This window comes from Diadema setosum, chromosome 9 (assembly GCF_964275005.1).
Source record: "Diadema setosum chromosome 9, eeDiaSeto1, whole genome shotgun sequence".
Taxonomy (NCBI): Eukaryota; Metazoa; Echinodermata; class Echinoidea; order Diadematoida; family Diadematidae; genus Diadema; species Diadema setosum.
The window spans coordinates 6246376-6265333 of NC_092693.1; the positions used below are offsets into that span (position 1 = coordinate 6246376).

Below are 18958 nucleotides of genomic sequence, written 5' to 3' on the forward strand. Positions count from 1 at the left end.
TTTCTTTCTTTCTAGAAGACAAAGGCCTCTCAAAAGGAGATTGCATTTGAGATGAATTTAATGCTTGCATTCACACACCATAGCTGGTTAATACTTCAGCAAGAAAGTGAAAAATCCCCAGCTAACCGCCATCCATCCATCGAAATGGAAACTGGAATATGAAGCTACAATAGGATTTCCCTGGGAGAATAAACAAACATTTTAATGCTGGCCAGTCAAAGCTGACAATCTTATTATTCTAGTGACCGATATGATAGACATCTCAGGACTGATACAGCATATAATACCTACTACATCTCCCTTTGCTTTTTGTCTATAGACAATAATGATACTGTATAAGCCGTTATTTTTGCAAGGGTTCAATTTTTGTGAATTTCGCGAATCACTGTTGGACCGCAAATTTAACTTCAAGCAAAATTGTCGCCCATGCACTGTTAGTGCATTTACGACAGCTTTGTGTCAATTCGCGAAAACGTCTCGCGAAAATGTCCATGACTTCCCCATTCGCAAAAATATCTGTACGTGAAAATAACAGCTTAAACAGTATCCATATCATTGGTACCTGATACTGTATATCTTTAATATTGTGGCGAGGATTTCATATTTTTTTCTCAAAGGCCAAAATCAATAACAGTTTAAAACCAATCGACACTCATAGCAATAATTTTCTCAAAAATAACAAATAAACAGCAAGCAAGTGCAATCTGTGAAAATCTGTACCAAAGGGCCAACCACAGAAACCATAGCAGTCGCCTTTATAGCAACATGACCTTTCTCTACAGAGTCATTATGCAATTTGCATTTGAGCAGACCAATTCATGATGGAATGAAGATGTTCTGAACTAACCTACATGCGGAAATGAGTGATTTTTCACAATGCATAGTAGCACACCTGTAATATGCTGAGTTCTAATGGTTGTTTGTGCACTGATAAATGCTGACACCAAATGCTTGTAAAAGAAAAAAAAAATGCGGGGTTGCTTTTTTTTATCATATGTTGTATCGGTAGGGGATCTTTGTGGCTGTTAATGATGACAAAATAATGATAAAATGATAATAAATTGACTGAACTTGTCAAATCACAACACACACAGACTGCTTATTATCAGCATTGCTTGACACACACACACACATACACACACCTACATGTAAACAATAAAATATAGCCCTGTCCAAAGACCCTTTTAACTACACCCACTTGACCATGGTGGAATCATGGACCACAGACTTTGAGCCATTATAAACTTGAACTTTGATTTTGGAGGGGAGGTTTCCAAAATTGGTATATTGTCATCAAATAAAAGCAAGTTCACCTACAAATAAGACGTCTGTGATGTTTGAGCTAGAATAGGTACATACAAATCTACATCTTAAAAAAAGAAGAAGACAGAATCGGACACACTATTCATCATGCATGCCATCATGTCAAACTTCAAAAGAGATGGTACAGTACAGACTTTTTACTGTTTTAAAAAAAAAAAATGTGTCTGTCATCATTTCCTAAAGTAGTACAGAGAACGGGAGAACGCACTTTACAAGGGCACCGGTGTGAATCCTTGACACACTTTGGACTGAATCAAAACTGAAACCTCTCTATCGAAAACAAAAACTAAAACACAAATAATTATACACATATCTATTATTGCAACCGATTGACAAATTGCCCAACTTCGACGTAAATAAGCACTGAATAGATCAGTGTTTTAGTAGTAGCCATGATAAAAAATCATGGGCGTACATACTCGAGCAGGATTCGAACCTACGACCTCCTGATCACCGGACAGGCGTCATCTCCACTAGCCCACCGAGCTTTCGCCGGGCAGCAAGTATTGGTTCTAATCCTTATAGCATGCAGCGGGTACTGCTTTATTATTCAAATTCATGAAATTCTTCCGTTGAGATGTTTTCATTGCAACCGACTGACAAATTGCCCAACATCGACGTAAATAAGCACTGAATTGATCAGTGTTTTAGTAGTAGCCATGATAAAAAATCATGGGCGTACATACTCGAGCAGGATTTGAACCTACGACCCTCTGACCACCGGACAGGCGTCATCTCCACTAGACCACCGAGCTTTCGCCCGACAGCAAGTATTGGTTCTAATCCTTATAGCATGCAGTGAGTACTGCTTTATTATTCAATTCATGAAATTCACTACTAAAACACTGATCAATTTAGTGCTTATTTACGTCGATGTTGGGCAATTTGTCAATCGGTTGCAATGAAAACATCTCGACGGAAGAATTTCATGAATTTGAATATCTATTATTGTTATTATTATTACCATTTTTATACAGTGCATAATACCTTTGGCAAGGTCTCTATGTGCTTAATATGTATAATCTATACATACATGCATAAAACACACATACGCTACACATCAAAGAATAGAACATACAATAACAAAAGGATGCAAGACCATGATAACATAACTAAGGTTCCCAGGAGAATTTTGATCACATGATCTGCCATTTAGTCAAACAGACATAAATGTGTCATCATTTGTCTGACATAAATACATTTTTTTTTTAAGCGGGTGGGGGCTATGCAAGTTTGAGCTGCTCTTCATGCACTTCTGATATCCAAACATCTTACAGTTCACCATTTTGACAACATTATATTATTATGTTTTATTAAATTGCCATTTAAGCATGAACAAATTAAATGAACTGAAAGTGAAAACTGATATGGATAAGTCTGTCCAGTGTACTTACGGGAAGGTCTGTGAATGCGATACCTGTAATGAAAGCAGAGCACACAAAAATAGCAGTCAGTTCATGAAAGGTTCACAAAATGTCATATGGGCAATTTAAAACATTCTAGCACTAATCTGTCTCAAGTTCAGCCTATCATACATGCAAAGCATCCCAATAAATTTGAAGTACCTAGACCTTATTTGTTGATTACATTGGATATAGTGACAAATATGACTTCTGGTCAAGGGACATGAATAAAAAGTTGCATTATACTATCAAAGTTAAAGGTGGCACACTCAGTCGTCCTGGGGCCATTTCATGAAGCTTTTTGTCATTTGTCTGACAAACTGTTAAAAGCTACTGAAATCCTTGCATCTGATTGGTTGAGAGCAAATTTGTCTGACAAAGTTGTCAAAATGCTTCATGAAATGCCCCCTGGTCTTCTAAGCATCTTTAGGGGTGCATTTTTATTCAGAACTTGAACAATAACTGATTCTTCTGCAAAAAATGAATAAATAATAAAATAAATAAATAAAACAAAAAATCCCAAATGTGTGTAATCACCAATTTTCACTGATGGTGGTGGTAGATTTAAAACACACACACACTCCAAAAAAACAAATGTCATCAATGTATCTCATTGAATCTTATGGCTCAGAGACATACTGAACGGTTTTATCATTTCCTTGTCCTGTTTTGTTTTGCTCTGTTTTGAAATGAAAGAGAATAAAATCTATCATCCCTGATGTCTGGACCAGGAGATAATGTTATCATCACATTTACAATCTGAGCTGTAGACAGTCAAAAATCAAGGACACAGGTTGCCAGAGATGGGTTGCAGTGATTTCTGTACAAACAAGTTGCCATTGAGTTGCAACTTGTGGCAGAATGTGCTAGTCACCATAAATGCCACTCTATATTGGACAAAGGCACAGAATGCAGTGGCGGATCCAGAGGGGGGCACACCAGGCACGCCCCGCCTCTTTATATTTTGTTAAAACAAAAGAAATAAAAAGAAAAAATGGGGGACACACGTGCTCCCCCTTTGATTTTGTATTAAAAGGTGTTTCCCCTTTACGGAATTCCTGGATCCGCCCCTGGACTGTTTGTCCCAGTAGCTGCTGCAAGTGGCTGTGACAGAAAGCATGAGGCTCGCCACTGGTTGTGGAAACCTCTATGATTTAAGAGTCATGATATCTTGCTGGTGGTCATGTTGCAAATCCACCACTGCTTTCCCCTCTTTGCCACCTTTCTGCAACCTGCCCAATTTCAGCCACATTTCTGTCAAATGCTAAAGGGATGGTATAGTATTGGTTGAGGTGAGGATGCAGCTTTTAATGTTTTGTGAGCTATTTAGAAACCACTCTATGACATGTTAAAGAGCATACAATTCTAACGGGAATCAAAAGTTTATTTGATGAAATTTGGTTTTAAAATGACCCGAGATATCAAAAAACAAGGTGAAACAGAGCGATCCTAATAAAAGTTGTGGCCTGTTGCATTTTATTAGGATCACTTCATTTGAATACCTCAGCCATTTCAAGATCGATTTTCATCAAATCAACTTTGAATTCCTCACATGCTCTTTCATGTTTCGTAAGAGGTTTCTCATTATCTCACAAACACACACACACACACAAAGTTGGAAACCTGCAGCCCCATCTAAACCAAAACTGTATCATCCCTTTAAGCCTCTGATTGCCCCATACTAGTCTACCACTACCAGCAACTAGTAAAGATTATGCCAGTGCATGTGGACAGGTCATGCATTTACCACCACTGCATTTAGCCTTGATTGTAGGGTGTGGCCTGTCTGCACCCTTTCTTATCCCAAACTGTGTTGAGAGATTAATTCTACCAGTTTGTGAGCTTTATACTTTCTTGTGTCCAAGTCAGAATACACACGGACGAATAATTTCCTGGATGATTGGTGGGGGTGCCTTCACATACCTAGATGAACGCCGTTCTTCGTGTAGAAGCAGGTCCCGTCGACCAGATTGATGCCACAGCCCACGATGTCGCGTGTCGTGAACGTCGGCCCGTACGGCTGCCCGTTTCCCGTCGAGTTGAAGGTGTGCCCGTTGTCGCCGTGGTAACCGTAGGAGTGCTTGTCCCAGCCTGTCGGGGTTTAATGTCCATGGGCAATGGAGTATTGAGCAAGTGAGAGAGTGAGAGTGGGGAGAGTTGACCAACAACAGGATGTGGGCTCAGGCCAGGTGAGAAACATAAACATTTTCCCCCAAGGACTGCCGGATGAAACCGTCAATTTGATATCATGCAAGCATGGAGTGGTAGCAGTACTTTTAAAGGTTACTGATGGTCGAAAGACAATGTAGCATTGTCCCAAGGTTTGAGCTTTTTGTGGTTGTTGTTGTTATATTACAACAACAAGCATTAGGGGTTGTCATACTCATAATTAAGAGGTAACAGATCAATGAACTCTAAGATAAAAGAAGGAATGACGCATCTTTTTGTGTCACTGACTACATGAACTAGACAACGACCATCTTGGTAATATGACTGTAATGTCATTTCATCGATACTGGACACTTTTCTCTGTTTTACGACCAATCAAGAGCTGTCTATAACGGTGCTCTCTATCAAGTGAATTGGCATTGCAGATACGAGAATTGTTCTTTGCTCTCTGCTAGTTTGACAGTGCTTACGTCATCACATGCACGAGGTCTGCTCATGAAAATTTGGAGCTTCCATCGCATGCAATCAGTTTCAAGAAGGAGCACATACAGAGAAGACCCTTTGACAACATAACATCAAATGTTGTGCAGTCTTTCACAATGTTGTAATTCCTGCTTGCAGTGTCGTATGTGCAATCTACAAAAATATCACAGCATGTGTTTTCCCCTTGCCAGCCACTTATACACATTACCAAATATTGAATCGGCTGGAAGGAAAGGACACGAATGAAGAAATCAAACACTTCTATTGACTAAAGGCATTCATGCCTGTGTCAATAGTATCACTTGATCTCTATTTCAACACAATCCCAACCCTACCATTTGTCCCCCATTATTTGTCCCCCATCACACTAAACTCTTGAAAATTACTTCTGATCAATGTTCCTTTGGCTAATTGCCCACCAACAGATTGGTTTCTTCCTGTGCTCTGGACCACTTAATGATACTTTCTCAAAGAAATATATGGAAAAATAAAGGGAACAATCTATCATCACTGTATCAAATTTATACATCTATGCTCCTCTCTCCATTAAACCCCAGTCACATACACAGATCCTCGAGGATCTAGATGATGATCCGGGGAGTTCCGGGATAGTCTCGACCTTGACGGAGCATCGATGAGCGTTGATATGACTGTACACACAGCATCAACACGGCAGCTACACGGATAAAGCCGGAATAGCACGGCGTCTACACGGACCAACACGGCATCTACACGGCAGCCACACGGACCATCCCGGATTGCTCTGCCAACATGGCAGTCCCTGGATGACGCCGGATGTTTTTGACCTCCAAAAGTTGCCGTGTTGGCCTCCCGGCGTCAACACGGATCTCTCCCCGGATCACCCCGGATCAGATCCGGGGTGGTCCGGGGTGGTCCGGGATGTCTATGTGACTGGGGCATTAACTATGACCAACCATGAACATCAAAAAGTCATTATTGTCATTATGCCATTGTCTTTTTATCATAAAGACTACAATTCAAATTTCAAGATCTTATCATTGCTCTTCTACTATATTTCACTCTCAAATGGGTTATTTTCAAATGGAAAAATAATGATACCACAAAAGTTATCACCTCTGAAGAACAATTTCACTCACCTGGTAACCTGCTCATGTTACTTCCAAATTCTTCTGTTGAAAGGCCTATTCCCATATACCTGCCAAGAACAAATGGGAGAAACAGAGAGAATAAAAAAAAATGATGAGTCACCAGACAACATACTGTATACGCCATATATTTCGCGAGTCTAAATTTTCGTGAATTGGGAATTCCAGACGATTTCGCGAGTGGTTAAATTTGCGATCGTGGAGTCCTGTACTGAACGGAGAAGTGTACACGCATACGTCACATTCACATCGGGATCAGAGTCAATATTTTCATGTGTCTTCAATTTCGCGAATAGCACCTGACTTGCGAAATTCGCGAAAATAAAAACCTCACGAAATATTCCGCATATACAGTAACTTACTGCTCATGTCTTCAGCACATCTGGTGCAGAGGAATCACATGGGCTTTACTCAAACAATGATTATATACGGTACTGTATCAAGATGAGAAGTTCTGCAGTCTTGCATTGAGGTGCCTTACATTTGTAGCATGTCATTCTAATGAAAAGGCGTTCGGCAGAATACTGCTAGGGATTTAGAAGCAGTCTCCATAGAGCAGAAATGGTACAGCCGTATTGCAGAGGATATTCAATACCCCGAAGTATTCACTGTTTCAGCCACTATTTCTGTTTTCACTACTGACGACCACATAGCTTGCGGGGGAAGGTAGCCACTTGTTGCTAGCGAGATGCAACAACAAGTCATAACATTGTAGACAAGATGAAATGTTCCATGATGCACGCAGCAGCAGGTATGTCATGCATCTCAGCATGGCCCATCACTCAGCACTGGCACCAGCTAAATGTATACAAGCTGTGATGACTTCAACAGATTTGTGTATTTTCCCACCTCACTTTTTTTTTTTTTTTTTAATCAGCCCACTGTTTTTGTTTCTGTTTTTCTACAGTTACATACTAGCAAAATGCTAGTAGCACACGCTTTACAGAATTTTACTCTTCATTACTGCCAATAAAGGTGTACACTACTATCATTACCCTGACACCCTGTTTATGTACAAGGTCATGTTCATGCCAATGAATTGAGGTCAGATAGAGTTCAGTAGAGTGATATTCTTCACAGTCACATTTTCATGGTCTTCACTGCAGACCCATTTCTGGCGGAGAGGGTAGAGCATGTGACTTTTGGCCGATCAGCGCGTGCACTTCAAACACGCTGAAAGTTGACAAGTCACGTTCGTTGGGCCAGTGCCAAAGAAATGTCCACTGGATAGTGCCATACCTGTCAAGCCTCTGAACTGAGTCACTAGCCATGATACTAGATCCACACCAATAAAATGACTTTGTCTATCCAATGCCCCATCTTTCTGCCTGGGTAAAGGTACTGCATTTTTTTTTTTTTTTTTTTTTTTTTTTTTTTTTTAGGGGGGGAGGGGAGGGGAGGGCAAGGGCTGGAATTTTCTCGTTGTTGTTTATTGGAAAAAATTTCTACAAAATATATCCAATCAGAAGGCTGGACATGCTTTCCAAATTCAAAGTCAATAAAAATATGCAATTTGAGTAGTAAGAACAAAAGTCTTTCCTTTAAGGGACAATGAGCTGATTATTGACACAACCCCCTTCTCCAGGATACATCACTGAACTGAATTGAATTAAGTAAATAAAAGATATCACTATATAAATACAAATAAAAACTGAGTACACAGACTGCTTTCTTGGAGACTGAAACATTCAATGAATTATCAATTACTGTATTATGAGATGTCACATACTGCTCATGTAGAGATTCATTACTAACACAGTAAGTATCTGAGATATTTTGTTTTGTTTATGCTTTTGACTTCAATCTTTATCAAATAATGACATAACTCTAATAAATAATAGTGCAATAATACAATTATAATTATTTCCTTTTTTTTTTTCTTTTTTTAACATAAACTGTGCAAGCAGAAATTTTGCATTTGGACAATACCAGTGAACTTATAGCTCCAATATACCACATGACAGTATTTCTGGGCTCATTTTGATTTATCTTTCACAAATTTTTACATGCTCCTCTTTTCTCACTAGTGAACTAGAGCAAAAAAATTGCAAAATTTAGAGACTGTGAAATACTTCATGTTTACAAATCATGCCCCTAAGTGTCACATGTTTGAGTATTCGAATACACAAACACATCTGGGCCCTGTTTTATGAAGAGTTAAAATTGATTATATAGTTGATTTCAACTGTAAGTCTATGGCAGTCTGTGTGATAAGGAAATTTAAAATCGATTTTATCTTTTGATAAAACGGGGCCCAGGACTCACAAGTATACAAACAAGATCACACTTTGCAATATCCATATTTGAAGGCAGCTTTCAAGATTAACTTTCATTTGTACGATGAAATATTTGGAGGAAGATAATGAATCATTCAAGCCACGAATTTCTGAAATCAATATGTTCACCTGAAGCCTACTTGTGACGGGTATAATGGTAGAGTAAAGTTTCCCCAATCATATACTTGCATACAATTGAATTTTAATAGCAAATGCAGAAAAATAAGCAAATACTCAGTGGATTCCAGTTTTAGGAAAATCAAACAGTCAGTTCAAGGGAGATGACTCTTTTTTTTTTTTTTCTTTTTAAATAGACATGCTTGAGCTACCCTGTCTCAATAGGAACAATACATGTCACAGAAGCGGAATGATACAATGAAAAAAACTTTAAAGGAATTACAAGAGTTCATTTTGCTGGAAATCAAAAGTGCACTTGATCCAGCTCCTCCAAAAAGGCATGGAGAATAATACCATTCGTGTTCAACCATTATCAAACACACCTCAACTACAGTGTCAAGAGAATGTGTACTTTTCATTAAAAAATAAAGGCTTGTGAAAGGCCTTTTATTTTTGTCTCATTCTGTTCTACTGAAAAAAAAAAAAAAAATGTTTTGGAGTTCCAGTCTTTCGAGGGCACCACATGGAATTAACCATCAATATGACCATCGATACAACCATCAAAATTCAACATGCTTTCACTTTTCTAGCGTAATGAAAGAGCACTTGACTAACCGCTTTCAGAAAGCAGAGGGAATAATTACTACTCATAACAGATGTCAGTATTAAGTTGATGGAATGCGTAATTTTCATGAAAAATGATTTTTTTTTTTTTTTGGGTGGAGTTCTCTTTACATTTTCTTTATATTGTTGTCCACACAAGGCGTCATGAACTCAAGTCGTCTCCTTATCCAGTCATTCCAACACCAAAACTTATAAAAATTCATAACTTTTGCATCGATTGTCTGATTTTCCTCAAACTTTCACTAATGTGTTCTACTAATGTTGTTGCTTTCACTCAATCCACATTGCTCTTTGGGTTTGGGTTTCCTTCAAATAGCAGCGGAGAGTGGTATATCATGGTGAACACTGTCTACATAAACATCAGGGAATGGTATACTGTGATTAACACTGTCTACAAGATCATCAATAAATTGTATATTGTGATTAATCTGGCTTGAATCCAAAATAAGGGGGAAGTAAATTATTTGCCTGCCTGATATGGGCCTCTAATAGGCCATTTTCCTGATGAGGAAAAATATTATAAGAAGGGGGTGCCTATTTCTGAAGGCCATACAGCTATAGGCACAATCATTACTTCGAAAATTATACAGCTTCACCCAAGGCACTTTCAAAAGGCTTAAAAACACAAAACAAAATATAATATTGTCAATAATAAAAACACATACATGTAACACTTAGCAGGCAGGATTCTTTCATTGAACTCGCCCCAAAATAACTGTTGTGGTTGTCCAAGCACAAATAAACACGGTGAATTTGACTTACAAACTAACTAGGAAAGATTGCAAAATGTCACACTGTCCCTGACACAGAAAACCTGCTGGGAAAAATTTGTTTGCAACAATGACTATGACATTGACTGTGATATTGCATGGACTAGGTATACCAATGCAAATCAAGCACTGTGCATACATTATGCTCACAGTGGAGATTGTTCCATTTCCATTAAACATAACTTCAATATCACTGTTGTAATTACAGGCAATGGATAAACATAGCAAGAGCAGTGCTCAGATTTCATTTCACTGCGCCAAAGAACCATCAGCAGATTAGATGATCAACTAATTTGCGTCAAAAATGTTTGTTTCAAACCTAGAATATATGTCATGTTGCTCACTAGCTTTCACTTGGCATTATGTTGTTACTTGTTATTGCTGAAATGTTGTATATTATGTTGTTATAATAACATTTTACAATGCAGTTCATCATAACTTGGCCTTTTGGCTACTATTTTGCATGTTTTTCAATAAACTACCATCGATCAATAAATAGCAATAGACCCCCTCACATAAGGTCCATCTTTGAGTACTCTAAAGGAAACAACTGCACTTCTCAGACATGTTAGCAAACAATGAGAGAATGGTAGGGGAAGACAAAATGTACCTGAATGTCACATGAACTTCACCAGGCAATAGTGAATGTTATCATAGCGCAGCAAGTCACGCATATGCTGTCTCTGCTGAACTGTATTCACTCTGTCATTGTATGTGGATGGCAGAAAATGCTATTAAAGGCAAGTTTGCAGGGGACCGGGATTGAGCATTTCAACACCATGTGGTAAATGCAAAAGAGTTTACCTTGGTAATGTTTCCACAGCACAAAGATCCCAAATTTGTTGCTACTGAAACATCTTATCAGTCTGGGGTATATTTTTATCATGCTAAGCCAAGATGCCATTTATATTAGGGGGAAAAAAAGTGCAAATCACTTCTTTTCCACAAAGGAACGACTGTAAAATGGTGTTCACGCTGAGGAAGGGGATCCATATCAATGCGGTTCTGTTTTAAACAAGCACAACTTATCAAGTAGAAGGGAATAAAAATAAATGAAAACATGGGTCAACATGAATGTCTACTGCTTATTTTGAAAAAAAAAAAAAAATTTGATGTCTATTTTCAAACTCTGGATCTTTCCTGGTTGAAAGTTGACTGTTGGGCTATTAAATGCTGGTGGAACACACCTCATGCTACCACCCTTCCCCTTTACATTGACAGTCTACAAGGTCCTCTGCTTGTTATCTTCCCATATTTCATGCTCGACACTGTGGATGCTTGCTGAAACAATAGGCATGCTAGTATAGCCATGTTTTTCTTCAGCTTTGATTTATATCCATAAATAGTCCACGCCACCATACATGCTTTGAGGATGACGTACATGTACGTTGGCACAGGTATGAACAGCAACTACTATCAAGACAGCTGTCACATGCAGAGATCCTGATTTGCTGTACATTTAGAGGTCCCACTTCAGCAGTTGACAACCAGCTACGTGAACCAGTAACAGATTCATTCCATTGGGAAACCACACTTTCACTACACCTGCATGTTTTTGTTTTGTTTTGTCTTTGTTTTATTGTTTTTTAACACCCATTCTGGCCAGCCACTGTCTAGCAGGCTCTCATGCTACAATGTAATTGCAATCCCTGACAGGTTTTAATGCATAGGTTTGCATCCATGGCACCCACACACAAACTACCGATACTGGAAGTTAATTAACTTGTATAATGCAGAGTGTATAGAAAGTTGCTTGCCAAAGAAATGTTTTCTCTTGCCGATAGGAACAAAGACAAGAGGATCGCACAAAGGAAATGTTTTGATTATCTTGTGGCTCATGCTTGTGGTTTTGCTGAATGCCCATAACATTCATGATGTTTTATGGGCTATATAGCTGTCTCTCTTTTTTCTTTTTTCTTTTTATGGAGGGGTGTTATTATTGTGGGGAGGTTTTTTGTTTTTTGGTTGTTGTTTTTTGTTTTTTGGTGTGTGTGTGTGTGTGTGTGTGTGTGTGTGTGTGTGTGTGTATCTTCTTTTTTTTTTTTTTTGGGGGGGGGGGGGAGGGGGCATAATGAGAATCCACATCACCAGACCTTTTATTTTGGTGCTCCCCACCAATATGAGCTTTTTTCTTTGTGCCAATTTTCAAACTCATGTTTTCTTAAAGGGATGGTACAGAATTGGTGCAGATGAGAATTGGGCTTTTAACTTTTTGTGAGATACCAAGGAAACACTTATGAAATAGTACAGAGCATACCATTTTACGAGGAATTCAAAGTTAATTTGATGAAAATCGGGTTTGGATTGACTGAAACATCCAAAAACAAAGTAAAACAAAGTGATCAAAATAAAATGTGGGTCCCACACTTTATTAGAATCGCACTGTCTTGGATATCTCAGCCATTTCAAAACCAATTTTCATCAAATAAACATTGAATTCCTCATGGAATTACATGCTCTTTCATATTTCATAAGAGATTTCTCATTATCTCACCAAAAAATGTTAGAAACCTGAAATTAGGTCTCAACCAAAACTATAAACCTTTAAATTCTGTGTGCTTTTATTTCTGTCATAATTGTGCAATAGAAATGAAAGTACAGTACAATGTAAATGTACTTGGGGTATTCCCAGAGTTCATATTGCATGACTTTGAATTTCAGAGGAACTGATGCAGGAGTCATAATGTTACCGATAATGCCCATTTTATTTACAACACATGACATGAATGCTATGCAGTGACTATTGATACCAACACACGCTACAGACCCTATACATGGTCTCTGTTGTGTGATTACATGCAGGTCAGCAGACTATTCTATTGTATGGAAGAGGACACTGTTCTCATTCTCTAGCAGTGCCCAATGGTTGCAGCCACTCATTACGTCTACATAGTTAGAACCCACTTTGATTTTCAGTACATATTATATTCATGATATGAACATCAAGAATGCCTGGCTCCACCCCCGAATTAGCCTATTTTTGCACTTGAATACGCCATCCATCCTGGCATCAAGGAGGCTGTGAAATCCTTCATACATTCTTGATTCTGGTACTGAACATGCCAGAGAACCTGGTGAATTGCACAATTTCTTCAAATGATGTCATCATATTGCAATCCATGTTGCCCAAAAGTCGTGTAAACGCATGAATCACGCAAGAAATTTGGTTGTGCGTGCTTGTCCGTCAAGAATTTTCGCTGATTTACGCAATGAAAATCACCGATGAATTGCGCAAGAACTACGGAAAGATCACACAAAAATCACCAACAAACCACGCACTTTCAGCGCGCACATACGCACGCAAAGGCCCCAAATAGGGTGAATTCATGGTTGTGCGCGACGACTGAGGTCCACGGAAAACCACGCATAATCTACGCATTATCACTAATGAACTGCGTATGAATCGCGCATGAACGCAATAGCGGCAACATTTCAGTGAACGATTACTGATATTCGACGCATATTTCGCACATTGTACACGTAAGAACTACACAAACTACGCAAAAATTACGTAACTTTTACGTGAAGCCCAGTTTTGAGCTGCTCAAAACCTGGAATCACATAAAGCGCCGATCCGGCGCACATTGGCAGACAACTACGGAGGTTCCACGTCAGACAAACTCATAAAATACACAAATCGCGCATGTATCGTGTAAGGCTCGAATTTCTTACGTGATTCATGCGTTTATGCGACTTTTGGGCAGTGTGACCAGGCCTTAAGCCACACTGTAGGACTCAACCCTCAGTATCAATTAAGACCATACTTGGAACATTCTTCTCAGGATCACAATCTTGATGACAGTCCTTCAGGACCACAGAAGTCTTTGCACTGGCATATTTGAAATGAAATGTGCCATTTAGTCTGTGCAAATTACCTCTTTCTTCCAATACATTTGAATGCTACATCTGAACAAACTTTGTCACTCGTCTGTGTATTACTACAAGCAGTGCCAATCGCATTGTTGTACACAGATTTACCGGTATTTAAAATGTGGTAAGCAATTGCTGGTGTGGGAGAAAATCTTCACCAAGACTAATACCATGGTACTGGCTATTTAAATTTGGTGAGCATGGTGAAAAGTGCCCTCTAGAGCCCGAGTACGGGACAGGGCATGATGAAAGATATTCCTTCCACTTATTTACCTAATGGGCATTTGAACAAGGAAACCAAACTATGTAGGCCTACAGGCAAATGTCCATTCATTTTACTTGCCAATTCATTTTACTTGCCCGACACCAAGTCATTGTTGCCCTTGGCAAGTGGATCAGTGGATTTGTAGCACCCAGTGGTTATCCAAGAAAACACATTTCTGTGGTTAGGTGCTGCATATTTTTGTCTTAATGTTTACAATGCATTGATCATACATTGTATATGATATGGCAGAATAAAGAATTTCTCTATTTAGCTCAATTCTTGTAATGTACCACTGTTCCCTTGTCCATGTGTTCAAACCACTAGTTTCATTCATATATGTTTGGCAAATTTCTATCTCTTGAACCACCTTGAAAAAAAAAAACCAAGGCAAATCGAAATATTTTTGTGTAGCTTTCCTGAATTCCATATTGGCATAGAATCAAGGCAATAAATTCACACATGACAGTGCACTCGAGGCCATACTTACTAGTCATGCTGTCTCATACAATACACACAAATTTTCTTGCGTAGGTTGCCTACATGCAATTTAGTAACACTAGTGAAGCACGGTAGTGCTTTGATCATCACAAATACACACAAAAGACTAACTGAATCTACAGGGCCTTAATACATTTGTATTCCCAGCCCAATATGAATCATGATAATATGCATTATATTCTCTTTTGATACAATTTGTTTGCGTATGATCACAATGCTTAGTTTTACAACATTAACGAGAAATCTTCATTCAAAAAAAGATAAGAAAATCAGTCGCATCTATAGAGGGTGTTTGACTCTCTACACCAAACAGTGGAAACATGATCAGCTGCTGAGGCACTTGCCACACATGATATTCATCCTGTCTAAAATTTGTGAGATTTTTATGAGAAATTCTTGGGTTCTCTTAAATGATTATATGGGATTACTGACAAATGAGAAAGTTTTTTTTTGGGGGGGGGGGGGAAGGGGGGGGGGGATGTGAGTGCTTGCTGGGAAATGGGAGAGCTTGGAGATAGGAGCTGCACTGTGACACTGCTACCCGAGATAGAACAGTGTACTCACAGCTAGTAGAGACTGGGACAGAGACTACACAATGGGTCCCCCCAGCATATTGTGGAAGTCTGGGCATTTATAATGAGAGTGCATTGAGTCGGGCCAGTGAGGGAGCGCTCAGCAATCAAAACACATTCCTGCCACAATGTCCTTGACCTCAAACAGCTGATCTAGCCCAGAACTACCCAGGGAAAAGAACCCAGCTCACAAAAAAAGCTTTCACTAGCAGGGACATGCTTGCTTCCAGAGACCAACAAATTGCAGATACGATGACTACTAAATCTCACTAACAGTGTAAAATTCACAAACCTAACTAAGGACCTCCCAACAATTTTATGAGTGGTTAAATGATGACATAAATGGTATCCCGGGGTACCAAACTAAAATCAGCCATTTTGTTGAATCATTTATTTTTTTAAAAAGGTTGTACCATGGGTGCCAAAAAGAGGAAATTATTTTGGTGCTGGAGCTAGCGCGCGCTAGCCACTGCACTGCACTGCACTAAAGCACACGCTAGTGGTATCGCAGCTTCCATGCACGCATAGTATAACATGCAGTGGCATGGGAATGACTATGTACACGCACACACAGTGCATGCATTTTTCTCTGGCTGTCCTCGAGTGGACGTGAGGTGGCGCTACACAACGCGGTTACCCAGGGTACTACGGTACCCCGGGGTAACGTGAGATGCATCAAATATGCATTTGTGGAGCGCAGTACTGAACACAGAAATGTATGCTTGAGTGTTACATTCATGTCGGAATCTGGTTGTGCGAAATGCGTGAAATTTCCACACTATGAAAATGTCCACCTACTAGTATATTAGGATACTTTCCAATAGGTGTCCATAGTGAACTACTCAGGCCAAACAAGGTTTGGAAATTTTTAAATGATAAAGCTTCACGTGCCTGGAAAACTCTTTAACTCATTCATTTCCTGGTAGATTAGAACAACAAAACCAGAATCTGCTATTGTTCCCAAATATAGACAAAAGGCATGGAGCGGACTGGGTATCAACATGCTGATGAGCAAATTACCTTGAGCTATTCAGCAAGCTGAATGCAGTTGGCTGACCTCAGGGTCAGTTTGCTTGTTCCAAAACATCATGGCTCTAAAGTGCTTGAACCAAACATCACAAACACACACACATATTGTTTTAGTTGCAAAGCCCTCTCATGTATTCAGAATTGCCAAAGTTATTAGGGCATGGTATCAACTCATGTAGAATCATGTACAATCGAAAGAATCATCATGTATGATTGATACATTGTACATGGTAGCATGCATTTTTGTTCTAAACCTTTACAGAATAAGTGCTGCTCACAACTCACTTCAGTTGCACAGCATATGCACTGACAGATTTTAGCATTGTAATATGTAAATTTCAACTACTCTAGCTATAAGATCAATGCCAACTTGCAATAAAATCACAACTCTTTAACTATCAGCCTCTGCTCAATCACTTTGTATGTTTGTTTTTGTTTTTGTTTTTATTGTACCTTCTGCCTATAAATGTTACCCAAGACCAGACCTACCTGATACACACATACCTAATAATTGTATAGTTATATCAAATTCTATAATTTACAAGCTACTAATGCTTTGATGAAAAATGAAAATGTTCATGTATGCACACATATTTGTCACTGAATGGCTGGCAACCAAATTTGACATCCCTTCCACCCCCCCCCCCACCTCCTTCTGAACATGGATACAGCTGAAATGCCAAAGGCATTACTCTGAGAAACATAAGTTTCCTATGATCCTATCGACAAAAACTACGAATGGAGTAACAAATCAAAACAAGTTGAGGCAGTTTAAAGACCAAATGAACCTTCTGGACAAGTCAGTTTACAAGAATATGCCTTTATTAGGAATGTGTCAAATACCTGGCAGATATTACATACAAATGAGTACCAGTATGCTGTCTTCTCCTCATACATCTGATACCCCGTTTAAAAGTCCCCCGAAACATGTCACAACCACGATGGGGACTCTAAATGGTCACAGCACAAAGAATCTAGCATGAGTCTGGCGTGAATGTCGTGCTATACAGACTAGCATGAGTCTAGTGTGCCGTGTTCATGCCAGATGAGGGGACTCTAAAATGGTCTCGGCGTGAACACGGTACACACTTCCAATTGTGGCGGAGTGCGCATATGTGTACATGAAAAACTGCCGCCTCTCTCGAGGAGAAATGCCCGCCCATTGGTTTCCATAGAAACGTATGCCGACCTTGTGCTAGACGACCAGGGGACTTTAGATAGGGTCCCCCGCTCAGCAGTATAAAAAACCTTTTATTTTCGTTTGGCACATCCTCCAGAGGTCCTCCTGAAGTTCTTCAAACGGGGTATAATTTCTCAAGTGCTATATGCACATGTAGAATACTTCTCTGCTGACTGTAAGTCATTGATGGATCAACGCTGACCAGTATAATATCACAGTGCATTCCTGCTGCAAGATACATACAGAGTATCAACTTTCAGCTTTTATGCTACTGGTGTTCACAGATTGCATAGCATTACTGTATACAGGTTTGGAATGGCAAATTTGATGGATTTAAGTTCGGCCATAAAATACTGTTTGTCTTTAAAACCTTTGGCAGGGTGCCTGCCATTTCATTTCATTTACTGCAGGATCAGGATCATATTACAGATCGTGTTTTAACTTGACAGAGAGAGAAAAACAAAAACATAGCCTCTTCCTCCTCATCACTGCACGAAAGATGATCATTACATGAGCTAGTACGCTGTAGTACAGTGCACTTCTGTTATAACAAACACCATTATAACAAACTTTTGGGATTGGGACATACTTACTCGATACTGGAGGTTATTTTCAACGTCTTGTCACCTTTTTTCATTTTTTCATGTTTAATTCATATTTTTTCTAATCACTACAAATCATTTGTAAATCAATTGATCATGTTTGTGATATGATTTAATAAAACATACAAAAAAAAAAATTTTGGATATAATGAAGTAAAATTCAGGGCCCAAAATTATCATCTATATATTTTTTTAACACTTTATTTGTTCAGATATAACCAAATTTTGAAATAACAAAAGAAAACTGCCAGTCCCGAGGACTTCGTTATAATGGGAGTTGCCTGTACATAGCCAAAAGAGAATACGAGTGTACACATTTGTGCTTCATAGAGGATAATAATTACATGATTGCATCATGCAGCTCGGTTACAAGTCATTTTTTTCTCTCAGCACTCTGTCATCTTGCTTGGCAATGACATTCCTGGCATGAAAACATAGAGATAAGCTATTGACAATAACAAAAACTTCCAGTCTTTGTGATACAAATGCAGGCAGGGCAAAAGGGATATCATCCACGTGTAATCCCCCCCCCCCCCACACACACACACATCACAGGTACACTGTATGTATGAGAATGTGTGTGAGCCCCCTATTTCCGTCCCTGCTATGAGGGCCTGTTTGTGTTGGCCGCATAAAGAGCACGGGAAGCA

The 18958-nt window shown here is 39.1% G+C and overlaps 1 protein-coding gene across 1 annotated transcript in view; it reads right to left on the reverse strand.

Moving 5' to 3' along the window:
• LOC140233514 (ran-binding protein 9-like) overlaps positions 1 to 18958 on the reverse strand; it is an 88494-nt gene that overhangs the window by 20783 nt on the left and 48753 nt on the right. The window contains exons 3-5 of the mRNA XM_072313632.1: positions 6497 to 6555; positions 4650 to 4817; positions 2718 to 2740 (exon numbers count right to left, since the gene is read on the reverse strand). Coding sequence (XP_072169733.1) covers positions 2718 to 2740; positions 4650 to 4817; positions 6497 to 6555 — 250 coding nt within the window. The remainder of the gene's footprint in view (positions 1 to 2717; positions 2741 to 4649; positions 4818 to 6496; positions 6556 to 18958) is intronic.